This window comes from Cricetulus griseus (assembly GCF_003668045.3).
Source record: "Cricetulus griseus strain 17A/GY chromosome 1 unlocalized genomic scaffold, alternate assembly CriGri-PICRH-1.0 chr1_0, whole genome shotgun sequence".
In the NCBI taxonomy this organism is placed as follows: domain Eukaryota; kingdom Metazoa; phylum Chordata; class Mammalia; order Rodentia; family Cricetidae; genus Cricetulus; species Cricetulus griseus.
This window is the reverse complement of record NW_023276806.1, coordinates 191,115,475-191,132,078: the sequence shown is the minus strand read 5'-3', so window position 1 is coordinate 191,132,078 and position 16,604 is coordinate 191,115,475. Positions and strand designations below refer to the sequence as shown.

The window sequence follows — 16,604 nt, the reverse complement described above, 5'->3', positions numbered from 1 at the left end:
AGCCCTTACATAGCATAAGCGGTTACCGATAGACCAGAGATGAGTTGAGGTGTATACAAGAATGTGGGTATGTTCCACACAAATATTACGGCATTTTACATGAAGGATTGTGTATCAGCCAAGTTGGTATCTATAAGGGGGGGCTAAAATCAGTCACCCATGGATGCCAAGGGGGAGCTAAACCATCATTTTTCTTTTTCTTATTTTATATGCTTAACTTTTAATCTACGAACTTCATAACTTGCCACAAAGTCTAAAGAAACTGATTAAAATTGAACCAGGAGGAAAGTCAAGACAAAAGAAGGTAGAGATTTAGGACATCCATGCACTCCCTAACATTGATGAATGCATGCTGAGGGCACACCATATGCTTTCTCATGGGAGGCTGGAATACAGACAGGCAGAGGTCAAGGGAGGAAGGGAGGCCTGTTCTGGTCTTGTCTGTATAATTTATTCCCTGTACTCCCACCCATTCAGAAATAAGAGCCACGTACAACCCTAAATCTAGGAAAGTAAAATGAACAGGAGAAGTAAATGTGAAATGAATGGCAAATATCAACCCAACTGTAGATATTTAATAAGACTCTGGAATAGCAAAGGGTCAACTGGATGGTCCTACCTACTTCCTCCAAGTCAGGAGCCAGAAGGGCAGAGTTCACAGGTTATTCTATGCACAAGTTGGGGTGCCTATGGCTCAAGTTGCTAAGTTCATGTACTCCTCGAAGTGTAAGCCGAGTAACCAGCACAGAGCACTTGGCAGAGTGGTATAACCGAGAGTAAAGACAAGTATCTACAGCTTGGCCAAAGAGTGATTATTTCTAGTTTAAAAGCATGAAAGTTTCAGAACACTCTTGAGTTATCTGAGTTTCATCTCAGCCTAGGGTTCAAAGAGGGAATCACACCACTTGACACATCTCTATGCGCCTCTGACTTAGGCAAACCAGTTGCAAAGAGACCACAACTATACTATCTACAGATGGAGTCACTGGCCTCTGAATGGCAGATCCAAACCGGATGTGTTGCATATCTGCAGTATCAGTCAGATTTCAAAGACACTGAAAAGAGCACATCAAATACTTCACAGTACACTTATACCTTCCAGATTGGGGTGCTTTCTGTAAATTTTAAAGGAAATATGAAACAAATTTTGCCCAGTTCTTTTTAATTTTCCTCCTTAAAAATGTCTTCTAGAGTAAGCCAGACTACAAACATGGTTTAACCACAGTGCCCCTGAACAGCAGTATTCTGAGCTACTGTACCTCTGGCTTTCAGGAGTCTTAGAGATCTCGACAGTTGTCTTTGCAGATTTACAATGTCACAGAAATAGTGGAAAAGCCACCTCTCCCATATCTACTTCCAAGTGCATTCGTGAAGGAGAGATCACTCTGTCTCCCGTGTGTGTTTTATTAACATACAATCAAAATAACTGAAAACTGAAGCCTAAAAACTTTTTCATAACACAAAATGTCAATTGCGTAACATGTTGCACACTCGACATGGTTAATGGCTAACATGTTAGCAATAGCAGCCGCCAAAAATGCTCCATCTGTAACTCCTGCTTGAATCTTGTCACCACACTGCAGAATTCTGACTGCATTTACTGTGACGGATGTGCTCACTAACTGAAGGCTGCATACCTCATGTCAAATATGTACCCAACACGCTGGAGAATTGCACTCCACTTGGTTAAAGTTTGCAATTCTCCCTTGTGGATCCACTAGGCTGTCTCTTGGTGTAAATTCTGCCTCCATGCAAAATAAAAAGTTTAATTTGGCTCAGCAATTCAAGGCACTGACTGCTCTTCTGGAGGACCAGGGTTTGGTTCCTAGCACCCACTTAGTGGCTCACAACTATCAATAACCCCAATTCCAGGGGATTCCATGTCTTGGCTTCATCATCAGGCATGAACATGCTGTACAGGCATACATGCAGGCAAAACAGTCATAAACATAAAAATTTTAAAACCACATTCCAAACTGATAATCACATGTGATAAACATTTTGTAAAGCTCACTTGTCTTCACAGACACCTCATTTTAATATGGAAAAGAAATGAAGTAAGACTGAGTTTATTTAAGGTGGATAATTCAAGTTTTTGATTCTCACTGATAAGACAAAAATGATGAGTCCATGAAGTGCCCAGGGTGAGTGTGTTGTTTTCATTTTAGACATGACTATTGCCAAGTGGTCATGGACCCCAAGCACAAATTACTTGTACCTACTGACGTTAGGTACGCAGGTAAAGTTCCTGAGAGGAAAAGGAATCCAGCACATTAAGAAATGCGCAGTGCTGTGTAGCAGCCGTTAATTGTGGTGGATCTGACAAGAAGATGGCAGAAAAGACCTTGCTCAGAACAGAGCGGAAGCAGGTGACAACAGCACAGGAAGTCCTCAGATTCTGAATGCTGGGGTTGAATCTGCCTGTTGGCAGTTCTTCACAACGTGATGGTGTTCCACTCATCACTCTGAGCTTTGCTGTTCATTTGATTTTGCTTCATTTTGTTTTGTTTTTCCCAAATGCCCCATGGAGATTGCTTTCTTGAAGACACCATCATTTCCTGGTCTCCAACAAATGTCAATTATTCAGTCTCCTCTTAAACTTTAGCATCCAAACTATGACTTGAAACTGTTTTTTGTTTGTTTTCTTGATAGAACAAACTTCTAACTTTCCTTGAATTCTTCTGTCATTTTCTTCGGAGCTTTAGCTCAAGGTCTATGACTATCTCACACAGGCCTTGGGCTTGGCTGTCTTCCTATCATGTAAGCATTGAAATCCTGTCCTTCAAAATATGTACCTGATTGTGGAGAAGGTTCAGTACTATGTGACCTAACACTGTGCTTTGTATATATATCTGCCTAGTAGAGAAAACAGCAAAGGAACAAGGGTGGTGGAGGGGCCCAGCAGGGCGAGCATACAGGGTGGGGGCCGGGATGTAAGGTGCGCTCGTCAGTAAAGATCTGCAGCTTGGGAATCGTAAGTAGGCTATTCAAATGAATTTGGGTTAATAAGGAACTTCAGTCCCTATCACCAGACATGTCCTCAAGTTCTATCTAGCTGTCACTGATACTTGGAGGAGAAAAGAGGAGAGTGGGGAGCTGAAGTCACAAGGAAGATAGGTGAACTCTAAGGTGAGGAAGATAACTGCAGCCAACTCAGAATGAGTTTCACCTTTCATTAAACGTAGTCAACCTGGGAGCTGGTGACACTACAAACGATATTCTGTATCTGGCATTGGCGGAGTCATCTGGATATAATTCTTAATATAGGAAGCTAGAAAAATTCTATTCTAGTACTGGAATGTGGAAATTGGTCGCCCAACCACACTCGGGCATATTGAGTGCTTTGAAATGAGAGACACAGAAAGCAAAGACTTTGCTCTGACTTTCCTGTTTGTCTTCCCTCACTCTTCCCCATGGTGAGTCACAGAAATCAGAATTTCTCCTCACCGAGGTGGCTTGCAAGCTAGAACTCTTTTCCCTGAAGCAAACCATAGAGCTTAATGATGCAACTCCAACTTTCCCCCTGCCTTTCTGTTCAGGTGCTGGCCATGAAAGATCTAATCTACCTCATCTGACAGAGTGTAAGGCCCACATGAAGAAGGGGTCCTGTCCCATACCTGGGAGGAAGAAAGCTACGGAGTCCAAGAAAGATCTGAACATGCATCCGCCCTTCAGCCCAGCACTGTTAATCCTCATCAGATCTAAGCAGAGGAGCAATAAGTACCCCTTGTCAATAAAACTTGGATTAAATAAACTCACCACAATTTTCTCTGCTTGCTTGTCATCTATTCTGGATATCAGCTGTGACCCTAAGACTAGAAAGAAAAGGGACCATGACCCTTTCGCTACCGCACTAACACATCCCCAAACATATCTCTGTAGAACCTGTAACTGCAGAATTAACGGGCATTGTGGTGGGAAATCCATCACAAAATACAATTTGGAAAAGACAGGATGGTTTTGCTATCTATTGCTGTGAAAGACACCATGATCAGAATCAACTTGGGGGAGGAAAAGGTTTATTCAGCTTACACATCTCAATCATGCTCCATCGCTGAGGGAAGACAGGACAGGAACTCAAAGAGGGCAGCAACCTGGAGGCAGGACCTAATGCATAGACCAAAGGGAGTGCAGCTTATTGGCTTGCTCCCTGTGGCTTGCACAGCCTGCTTTCTGTCCAGGAGTGCCACCACCCACAGTGGGCTGGACTTCCCACATCAATCATTCATCAAGACAATATCCCACAGACTTGTCTACAGGCCATTCTGATGTAAGCATGCTCTCAATTAAGATTCCCTCTTCTCAGATATGTCTAGTTAATGAAAACTAACCAGCTCACACACATACAGCACACATGTTTTTTCTTTTATGCTACAAGACATAAAGAATTTTACAAGCTAATAAATGCAAATCTTGAAGAAGTGTAACCACTATTTTCTCAACTTAGGCTATTCCACCAAGCATCTTGATGGCCCCCCAAACCACTGACATACCCTATTCAAGTTTCATTCACTAGCATATACTATGCATCCAGTGTGGTGTCCAGGGCTCCCGGTCTATGAGAGAAGCCTTCAAGAACAAAACATCATAATTAGGGAGATGAAGAACACCAGTGCTGACCCATGAAACATCCTTAGATTCCAAACCATCAGACTCCAGATCCAGAAGAAAGGTCCATGGAAGCATACTCTGGCCTGATTATCCTCACCTTTGCTAAATTCGTGAAGATGAAGGCCAAGGGGCGATATGAGTGAGACATAATAACCACTCAAGAGTAGAATTTAAACCAATTCTATACTTCCCTCAAAAAAAAAAAAATACAAATGAGGGGCTGGAGAGGTGGCTCGGTAGGTATGGTGTTGACTGCACCAGTGTGAGGACCTTGAGCCTCACTATGCAAGACTCTTATTTGGCCTGCATTCCTTCTCGTGGTGGAATAAGCCTCACACCAGAGACTGTACTGGCCCTTTGAGCTTGGGGACTTAAGTACAACCCAAACTGCCTTAACCAACACTACTTCAATCTTGGCCAGCCTCAGGTGGATGGAGTAATACTCCATTTGCTGATGATAGGATAAGTTAGTTAGTCTAGCACTAAGTCCTGGAAATCAGTGCCAGCCATGACACTGAGAAAGATTTAAGAACTTCCACTCCCAGGCCTGGGCTAGCAAAAGAGCTTCTAGACCTACTTTGGTGCCAACAGAGACATACATACAACCCTAGTCTATAAGACTTCTATTGGGGCCAGCATCAACTTCAGCTGGTTCAAGCTGTCTTAGGCCGTAAGACTGTGCCAACCATTCATAGCTCATAGCATCATGGACCTTGGTGCTCCCCCAGTGCTGTCTGAATGAGCTGTGGATTCACAGAACGAAATAACTTTGCAGTATGGGTCACCAAACGCCTGCTGCTGGTTTCTGTGTGAGCACAGGCAAGTTGCTATGGATAAGGTGTTTAAGTGAAGCCCAGATCTACAGAAAGATATGGGAGTTGATTGCTCTCTTAGGTTATTACTTGCTTCAAGCTGAACTACGTACCAAGTGGATTAGAATAAACACAGGCTTAGGCCGCCCTCTAGTGTTATAACTGTGAAAACACACTGATGGTGAGTGTGGGAACCAATCCTCAAATACTGAAATAGCAAAAGTAACTGCAGAGGTGGGAGAGAGTTTCTCCAAGGAAAGTCACAAAAGACGAGCTGCAAAGACTGAAACAAAAGTCTAAAGCATCCATGCTCAGATGACGTCACAAACCATCACTAAGAGCTGTCAGGGAACCACAGTCTCAGCAACCGTAATAAAAAAAGCACAAGAAAGTAGCCATAGTAGTAGACCAGTATTTATCCCTAGTGCACGAATGAACTTAGGGAGCTCACTCCACATGGAGAGATACTCTCTCAGACTAGACACACAAGGGGGGGCCTAGGCCCTGCCCCAAATGATTAGACAGGCTTTGAAGATTCCCCCATGGAAGCACTCGCCCTCCCTGGGAAGCAGCAAAAGGATGGGATGGGGGTCAGGGGAGGAGAGGAGGGGGAGGGAACTGGGACTGACATGTAAAAGAAGCCAGTTTCTAATTTAAATTATTTTTAAAAAAAGAAAAAGAAAGCAGTCATAGTAATTGGTATGAGCGGATTTTTTAGAATGGGGTTCTAAAAACAGCTGTTTTGAGGAAACAAGAAAAGACAGATGAAAGAATTTTAATTTTTTAATTATTTATTGTTTGTGAGAGAGTCAGGGGAGAGAGAGAATATGAATGAACAGGTGTGCTTCTTGCATGTGCCACGATTTGCATGTGAAAGATGGAAGCCAGCTTTGGAGGTTGATATCTTTCCTTCTACCATGTTTGTCCCAGGAATTGAGCTCAGGTCATCAGGTTTGGTAGCTCTTTCCTGCTGAGCCATCTCATTCACTGGACCATAAAGAAACAAATAAGCAAACAACAACAACAAAAAAACCCCCTAAAACCAGGAATTCCTTAACTGGAAATGAACAATAAAATTAAAACCTAAGTGTTAAATAAAAATTAAATAATAAGATAAGCAGTCAAGGGAAGAACAGTTTGATCTTGGTAGACATCTCAGCAAGTAGAGTGCTTCACACACAAGCCTGGTGCCCTGAGCTTGATCCCCAGGTCTGTTTGCATGGGGAATCATCACATCCCCTCATTTAACTGTCAGTCTGTGATGTTACTGGGCACTAAGTGAGCAGCATCTGAGAGTTTTGTCTATCAATGCTTGACATTTATTTATTTATTTTACAAACTATACATCTGACAAAGGATTAATATCCAGACTGAACAAGGAACTAGAGAAGCCATCCACAGACACACAATGCAAATCAAAAGTGGCAATTGCAATAAACATTTCTCAAAAGATATTTGAATGGAGAACAGCTCTATGGGGGAAAGTTAATCAAAACCACGATGAGTCAGCATTTTATCTTAGTAAGAAGCTACTCTCAAAAATGACTAACAATGGCAAAGGGCTGGTGGTAGTATTAGTGTTTTTATGTGTTGGTTTAAAAACAAATTTGGTTAACAAACAACTATGAAAGGATAAATGGAAATATGTCAGCTTGCATTTGAAAAAGGATTTAGCCATCTGTGAAGTTCTTTATCCAGGGATGACAATATCCTTACCCTGCGATAAAAAATGGTGCAGTACAGTTGAGGGAGTGGACTAAGGAAGGCTGAGTGTGCACTCAGGAAGACTGTAGAGGACTAAGAGTGAACTCACAAGGACTGCAGAAGTCTGAGTGTGCACTCATGAGGACTGCAGAAGACTGAGTGTGTACCTGTGAGGACAATAGAAAGCTCAGTGTGCACTCATGAGGACTGTGGAAGGCTGAGTGTGCACTCATGAGGACTGTGTAAGGCTGAGTGTGTACTCATGTGGACTTCGAAAGGCTGAGTGTGCACTCATGAGGACTGTAGATGGCTGAGTGTGCACTCATGAGGACTGTAGAAGGCTGGGTGTGCACTCATGAGGACTGTGGAAGGCTGAGTGTGCACTCATGAGGACTGTGGAAGGCTAAGTGTGCACTCATGAGGACTGTGGAAGGCTGGGTGTGCACTCATGAGGACTGTAGAAGGCTGAGTGTGTACTCATGAGGACTTCGGAAGGCTGAGTGTACACTCATGAGGACTGTGGAAGGCTGAGTGTGCACTCATGAGGACTGCGGAACGCTGACTGTGCACTCATGAGGACTGTGGAAGGCTGGGTGTGCACTCATGAGGATTGTAGAAGGCTGGGTGTGAACTCATGAGGACTGTAGAAGGCTGGGTGTGCACTCATGAGGACTGTAGAAGGCTGGGTGTGAACTCATGAGGACTGTGGAAGGCTGGGTGTGAACTCATGAGGACTGTGGAAGGCTGGGTGTGCACTCATGAGGACTGCGGAACGCTGAGTGTGTACTCATGAGGACTGTGGAAGGCTGAGTGTGTACTCATGAGGACTTTGGAAGGCTGAGTGTGCACTCATGAGGACTGTAGAAGGCTGGGTGTGCACTCATGAGGACTGTAGAAGGCTGGGTGTGAACTCATGAGGACTGTAGAAGGCTGAGTGTGTACTCATGAGGACTTCGGAAGGCTGAGTGTGCACTCATGAGGACTGTGGAAGGCTGAGTGTGCACTCATGAGGACTGTGGAAGGTTGAGTGTGCACTCATGAGGACTGTGGAAGGCTAAGTGTGCACTCATGAGGACTGTGGAAGGCTGAGTGTGAACTCATGAGGACTGTGGAAGGCTGAGTGTGAACTCATGAGGACTGTGGAAGGCTAAGTGTGCACTCATGAGGACTGCAGAACGCTGACTGTGCACTCATGAGGAGAGCTAAGTCCTTCGATGTCTTAGGGGTTATTACTCTCATCAGACAGGCGCTCATGTGGGGTGCTGGAAAGACTGGGGTTGAAGAAATCTCCCACGGGAAACCCCGTCTCGGAGATAGATGGGTAAGGCAGCGAATGGATTCTCTTCCAAGGACCTACCGTTCCATCCCCACCACAGGCCAGAATTCGCAGATTTGGAACCTTCCTGTACAACTCCAGCCTGGAGAGGAAACGGAGGACAAGATCAGCACGTTATTCTCTGTGGACAGGCACCACGGGGCAACATGAATGGGAACTACCCACCAAGGACATGCGAGATCCACCCCTTACCCATAGCACCAAGGCAAACAGACTCCCACAACTGGATCAGAAGCCAGGAGTAGACTCTGGTGTCTGTGAGCAGCCCTGGGCTGGGAGACGGAGTCCTCCGGTCTCCTCTAATGCTCACCATCCTGCCCATCCACACTGTCTTCCCATCCGGTTTACTTCCTTTCTCCTTTTCCATTTCCTATCACTCCTCCTCCTCCTTTCTTGGAGGAAACCCTAATTAACTGATAATAGCTAACCCTTATGTGTTTCCTTCTTATTTAATTTTAATTAGCTTTGTCTGGGTCTGTTTATCTTTCGAACCCACACTTTCCACTCTTCACTTAGAAAATTTCAGAAAGATGGAGAAGGCTCACCAGCCACTGTCATTACTACAGTATTCTCTAGTGTACTGTTAGTCACCCACTCACTCAGCATGAGGTGGGGGACATCCACGGGCTTGTCGTTACTTTAAATATGCCTGCTTGGGGTCAGATCATTTTATCTTTCTGAGCGGCTCTTAAGAAACACAGTCACTCTGCCTTACGAAGTCTCTTGCCGAAGGCAGCTCTGTGTGGACAGCTCTGCTCCTGAAACTACCACCTACTTACATGTAACAAATAGTGTAGTTTTTCCTGAAAAGATTTCTTGTTTTGCTATGATCCCAATGAAACATCTACGTAAGTTATAACTTAAGTAATAAAAATATCTTAATAAATATAAAATCCAAATGACCACAAGCCAGAGAAGCAGATTTTAAAGTAAAGAATTAGTTCTTCAACAAACATTAAAGACATCTTACAGCAGACCTTGGTGGTGAAGACATGCACAGAGTAAGGGAAAGATAGAAACCCACTTCATATTTCTTATTTCCTTACAAGTTTAAATTTTTTTTAATTTACCATTTTGTATAAGAATATCATTTTCTGGAAACCATCCGTATTGACAACCCTTTCGCTCTGGCATCACTATTTATTAAAAATAACTGCCATCTTGTGTCACCAGAACTATATTAGTCATGTAATGGGCCTAGCAAAGGAAGCAATGACAGCAATGCCCCCCTCTTTCTCGCCATGTTGGGTCATGTAAGTCTAGACCTAATTCTCAATACTTCCAATTAAACATGTAAATATAGAAAGGGGTGAGAAGAGAAATGAAAATGCCTGTCCCAGTGAACTGTAGCATCCAAAACTACAACTGGTTAATCTCTATACTTCCCCTCTCTCTCTCTCTCTTTCTCTCTCTCTCCCTCTCCTTCATTACTCCTCCCTCCCCTTCCCCTTCCTCCATCTTTCCTTCTTTCCTTCTCTCTTTTCTTTCTTCTCCATTACCCCCCCACACACACATTCTAGATGTATCCATATACAAACAATCTCTCCAGATCAAATGTTTGTTCATTCATATGTTGACTCCTTGGTTAGAAACTTGAATTTCTGTTAACATGTATCACCAAAATTGGACATAGACAAACAGAAGAGCAAGGAGTCTTTCCTCATTCCCTGAATTCCTGAGAATAGGCTTTAGTCCTGCATAAGCAAGCAGCAAGCACAGGAGAAGCCAGCACTGACCCAACAATTCATCAGACAGTGGGGTGATGAAAACAGATGCAGTGATGGTGGGTGTTGGGCTTCAAGCAAAGCACAATACAGGTAAGAAAGTTAATAAGAGGTGAACAGAAAAAAACTTCAACAGACCATGAAATAATAAATAACCTTGACCCCAAATCCTATGGTCCTCACTTGCCTAAAATTCAGAAGGCCCATGGCAGGTGGGGGGGGTGGATTTGTGATATGTTTCCAGACTTACGCATCTTTTGGCCCTTCCTGAGAAAGATCAAAGACTTGCCGTGGATTCAGGTACCACATGAACATCTGTAGGACTTTGGTTCCCTATAAATAAATAAATAAATAAATAAATAAATAAATTACAAGTATTTCAAAACTAGAAAACATACCCCATCATTCTCTCTTACATATCAATTAAGAGATCTGGAGATATGGTACAGTGTTTAAGAGTGCATACTGCTCTCTCGGAGGGCCTTCATTCCACTCCTAGAACTCACGAAAGGCAGCTCACAACTGCCCCTCAAAGAGGACCTGATGTTTGTGGCCTTGGCAGGCACACACACACACACACACACACACACACACACACACCAAAAACCTATATGGAACAGTAGCTACAGTCATGAGCTTTGACTTTAAATACACACGGGGTGTATGTCTAGGTGAGACAACTGTCCAATCTGCATAATTTCATTAGAGTCATCATGTATTCCCTTCACTATGGAGTGGACAGAGCCCGCTTCCATGAGGCTCAATTGCAGTAATGTGCAATATGAGCTTAATGAACAGTATTTAAGAGTTTGGTATCACAATGTAAAAGGGAAAGTCCATACAGGAAACTAGCAGCCACTTAACATCAATTTTCACTTTGTCTAAACATATAAGTATAGACAATATTAGTTACTTACGATTTTATTAAAATAAGTTTTCTCACTGAGGCAGAAGAAACAGAAGCATACATATTTTACACATAAACATTCTATGTGTGCCTGGCATGGTGACTTGAGCTCATCTTAGCATTTAAGATACAGAGACAAGGATTGTGAATTCAGATCCAGGTTGGATTACACAGTAACAGCCTGTATTAAAAATAAAATTGTTATATAAATAGAACCAACCTTTTGTATATATAATATGTATGCTTTCATCTATACTTTGGCTTCCCATAGAAAAATTACTTTAATAAATTTATAACTAGCTAATATTATTCATTTATACCGTAGCCTCATATAGAAAAATTATTTTAATAAATTTATAACTAGCTAATATTACCCATAACTCATATTATGTGTAGACAATAACAATCTAAACAATAAAGTTTAAAGTTAAATGACTTGGGCTGGCTCATCAGCTAATATTGTCATAGCCTATTTTTTACTCTTTCTGACCTACAAGCCTGTACCAGTTTAATCCTAACCCTCCTCAGTCCCTTCTGACAGTTTAAGAAACCAAGATATTCATAGAGATGACCACTGTAACAGACAAAAGGTAGTTTGGATGATTTTTAAAGTGAACTAAAGGGGAAAAAAAGAAACAAATGATCTTTTTTAAAATGAACCAATACCAACAAAGCTTTAAAAGTGAGCAGAATGATTCATTTTTATCGACTACAGCAAGTAGTGTTTTGACCATTTTATGTTTGTCCAGTGCAATGCTGTGTGGGAAGAGCTTGAGAGGTGGGGTGAGAGCTTCCGGGTCTGCTCTGTGTGATGCAGAGTGCTGGGAATCCCGGCACAGGTGCGGTATGGAAATGAAAAGGGCTGTCCCCTATCCAGGGTGATTATGGGAGTCAGCTGACTCACTGATGGTTGTGCATCTCACAGTATGTGGCACAAAAGAGACCTCCTTACCTGCTGTTCCCTTTCTTATCTGCTCTTTGTTAATCCATTTGTTCAGTTACACTTGCTGGCGTGGGGTCACCCTGCAGTTCCTAATTATCTCAGTTGGTACAGGAGCCAATGCAGCTCTTTTGTTCCTCCAATTCTCCCAAAGCTGTAATCTCAAAGTTCTGCCTTATCACATGCTTGCTGTAATTTGGGGAATAACATCCCATTCTTAATTATCAGAACACCTTCTTCGGCCTCAGGAAATGATATATATTTCCTGCCCTATCAAACACAAACATGGATTTGGAGGCATCAACATGGACAACGTCTTCTTTCTTTCCATGCTGGACCTTGCTACCATGTGCATTCAGGATTATTTTGATCATATTGTATGTTAAATAGGTAACATAAGCATTGCTTTAATGAGCAACTAATTCACGGTACAGATCCCACTAACTGGATAGAAAGTAGTCAGCTTCTCTGCTTTTGATTCAGGAAGCAGCGTGAATGGCTGACAGTAATTATGCCTTTCCACCTCTGCTACGGTGGCAATCACAACTCAATTCCAGCTTCTTCTATTATGTGAGACAATTAATAGCTTTCAAGAAATGAAAATATAAAGCATGGGGAGGTTATTTTGCTTAACCTAAAATTTCTATAAAAGATCGGATCGGCTGCATGGTTTCACTTTTGCTCATTTTAAATCTGTGTTCACTGGAACACCTAATTATCTCAATGTATCCTTCAAGAGAGGAATGTTTACAAAGCCTGGCAAGCTGTTCCTTCTACGCCCCAGAGAGTCTGTTCTCACATCAGTCCATTTATTGGACAGGCATCCCTGGACTTGGGCAGGGGTAACCTACATGACGGTGCTTGGCTACCTCCAGGCATAGACAGACTTCACTTCTTTTTAAGAGTCCTGCTGGACAGGAGAATGGGTAAAGGACTTGCTATGAGAGGGTGAAGAAGGCAAGTTTCAATCTCCAGGACCCACTTAAAAAGCCAGGCACACACTTAGAACCCCAACACCAGGGAGGTGGAGGCAGGCATAGTCCTGGAGCTTGCTGGCCAGTCAGTTCAGCCAAATCAGTGAGCTCCAAGTTCAATCAGAGACCTTGACACCAAAGAAAGAGCAAGAAAAGCGATTGCAGAATACACCAGGTATGACTCTCTCTTTCTCTCTCTCTCTCTCTCTCTCTCTCTCTCTCTCTCTCTCTCTCTCTCTCCCTCTGCTCCCCCTCTCTCTCTCTCTCTCTCTCACACACACACACATTAATCTTATTTCCAAAACATTGTATGAAGAGAAATGACAAGAATTTAAATGAAAACATTTCTCTAAAGCAACCCTAGTGAGCAGAGCATACGGGCTAGGTGCTCATAAAATGTAGATACTCCCACATTTAAATGAGATCCACTGATCACCTCTGCACTAGGATAGGCTACTTTCACAGAGGCTGTTTATTAAATGGAACCCAATGGTCACACAAATAGGATTCACTGGAAATGGGTAATTTGCATCTTTCTTGGCATTAAGATCAAAGCTACTCAGTCATTTACACAACTGTCACTAGCAAGTCTAAACACATGACAGCTTTCACACACTACATGCCAAATGCAAGGCCTACAACTTTCATGCAGGAGACTGGTTTTCTTGAATGGGGATAAAAAGCAGTGCTCGTAGATTACAGTTCAACTCACAGGTATAATAACTTGCAGAGCACTGAACTCTTCGGGTATTATGTGACTGGATGTTCTTGCGAGGTGCTGAAGGATGCTACCCTCTCCCATTTAGTTGCCGGAAAATGCAACAAGTGGGTAGGTTATTACAGACGTGAACAAGATCCATTCAAGCCCCAGCCCTCCTTATTCTTAGGTGTGTGGTAGTGTTAGGTAGGAGAATGAAGAGGTGACTCAAACAGGGATCCCCTGGCTGCACAAGAAAGATCTATGCAATATTCAAAGAGCAAAATCTGATCATGATGGAGAAGCCGTTCAGAACAGCTCAGTCCGCAGTACACAGCTCTCCATCTGAGTACTTCAGAAGCATCCTACGGGAGCATCCTACAGCATCACTAAGTCACAGTTCACATCAGGTAGGCATGGTGTAGATAATCAGGACAAAAACACCTGACCAGACAGTACGCAAGCTGAAGGGACAAAGGTCAGTGGGAAGAAGAACTTAAGAATAACTATTTCCTGTACACACTATACCAAAGAACCCACCCCTTATCAGCCATTGTGGATTTAGCCTCTGTTCTGTGTCAGCCCTACACCCACGAGCACAGTCCCTGCTGGAAGGAAACCAACACCAAACACTAATTCACTCAAGCCAGTAAATGCCATGCAGAGCTGACCAGTGAGAAGCACAGCCACCTGGGGGAGAGAATGTCTGAACACGAGTTCAGATCAGATGAAGGTACCCTAAGCATGCCATTCGAGTTTGATTGTGGAAGATGTAGAGTATCTCTTTCCACGGGAGCAGAGGAAAGGTGAAGGTCCAGAGGGAAGTCACTAGAGGTGTGAAGGAAGGCGTGCCACAGAAGAGTACATTTGGTCAAGTTTTAGGGAGCAAGAGGCAGAAACAAGCGGTGTGAGACAAATCAGCTGGAGTAAGCCATAGACAAAGTCCCATGTGCTAAAACGTCTGGACTTCACTTTGAGGGAAATAGTCACTGAGATGTTATACCCAGGAAAGCCAGGCTGGCACCTTGATATGTCATCACCACAGCTGCCGACAGGTATGCTTTGGGCCATCAAAGGAACCAGATAGCTTGGTATGTGTCTTAGCTTCCCACTGCTTAACCTCCTAACAATAACAGAAACGGGAACACTAAACAGATTTGACATTTGATTGTTTTAATCTCATCTGTTGGGATTGCTCTGGTGACATTGACTGGATTTTGACACATCCCCTCATCTACTTCCTGTCTCCTGGCTTTCTCTCCAAACCAATCTGACCCATAGAAGCCTGAATTTGTAGAAAACAATAAAGTTTTATTTAGCTCCAGGCTGAACATTTTCCAGCACTTCAAAAATCTAACTGCTTCACTGAGACTATGCATCCAAGTATTCTGGAGACAGTTTATGGAATCAGATTTCTCATTTGAAGTCAGTTTCTTTATCTGCGATGGTCCACATTGCTATGATGACCTCTGACTTAGGAGGGTAATTTTTCTGAGGAGAGGGAGTTCAGAGGGAGTGGTACAGACTCAGCCAACATGAAACTGTTCACCAGCAGCTACCCCTTTGCTTGCATGTCTCTGCTTAGTCAGAGGCTGAGTGCTCTGGTCCAAGAGTCAAGTTTCCACCACATATCTGACTGACAGTGTGAGCAGTCTCAGTCCCTCACCTCTTGGGACTACAGAGATCTAGTCTAGTGGTTAACATCTGTGCACAAATATGAAATAATATGAAAAGAGACTCTGAACTCAGTAAATGGAGGGGGGGTGTCCTTAGCCTTCCCAACTTCCCACACATAGGAGGGGACTGTGTTAGAGTAAATCCATCTCCTACCTTCAGTCTCCCTCCAATAGGGACAGTAATTCAAAGCTGATGTTTTAGTCCTTGAACCCAGTTCCTGTTGCCTCAAATATTTTTGGTACCAACAGTACAGCCAGTGTCTAAACCTTTACAAAATACCAGTGGCATGTGTACCCTAATAGTGCTGGAAAAATATGGACAACTATTGTGAAGTTTAAAAGGAAGGGTGATGAAATAATGTGTTGTTTAACAGAAACAGTCCAGGTGTATGTTTAGCCCAATATAACCCTTCAAAGTGTTGACTTTTTTTTTTTTCATGCCTAAGTAAGAAGGGGAAAAAGAGAGATAGTTCTTTTTCTATCCACTAGATGGCAATGCCATCTAGTTGTTTACTTAAGATTAATGCACGTTAAAAAAAGTTTTGGAGCCTACATTTCAGAGAGGAAATGAGTTAGAAGTGCTCTTCACCTAAAGTCGGATGAGTAAAATAAATAAATTATTAATTGTTAAACTTCAAAAATCAGAATGTGCGCACCCTCTACCCCACTTGGTGCAGCAGGAAGTCCTGGTCAGGCAGTGAGATCTGTCTGTCCCCTAAGGTGGAGGCAGAGGCAGTATCTGGAACCCATGAGAAGTGAGGTTCATCCAGGGACTCAGGGCCACCCTGACTTACTGAGATGGCACCAGAGCCGTAACAGGCTCCCGAGCGAGTATCTGCACACTAAACTTCCCGTGTCACCTTTCTGTTAAAGGTCAGTTACTTTAAATCCAGTTTCCATGGCACAACCCCAATTTTTTGTTTGTTTTGTTTTGTTTTGTTTTTTCCCAGACAGGGTTTCTCTGTGTAGCTTTGGAGCCTATCCTGGCACTCGCTCTGGAGACCACCTCCTGAGTGCTGACATTACAGCATGTGTCACCGTGCCTGGTTAATTCAATGCTTCTTGGGACAGAACCCAAGATTTCATGTATGTTAGGCAAGCACACTACCATGTGAACTACATCCCCAGACCTGAAGTGAATTCATTAATCATGCTAAGAAGCCCCTGCATTGGACACTCAGATGTTTTTGCTTGTTTGTTTTCCTTTTGCCTGCCTTCATGAG

General features: G+C 43.1%; 1 protein-coding gene across 4 annotated transcripts in view; it reads right to left on the bottom strand.

The window, feature by feature from the left end:
• Dgki (diacylglycerol kinase iota) overlaps positions 1 to 16,604 on the bottom strand; it is a 434,118-nt gene that overhangs the window by 188,345 nt on the left and 229,169 nt on the right. For all 4 annotated transcript variants that reach the window (XM_035451050.1, XM_035451051.1, XM_035451052.1 and 1 more), the window contains 2 exons: positions 10,438 to 10,520; positions 8,485 to 8,545 (listed from right to left, as the gene is read on the bottom strand). In XM_035451050.1, the coding sequence (XP_035306941.1) occupies positions 8,485 to 8,545; positions 10,438 to 10,520 (144 nt within the window). The remainder of the gene's footprint in view (positions 1 to 8,484; positions 8,546 to 10,437; positions 10,521 to 16,604) is intronic.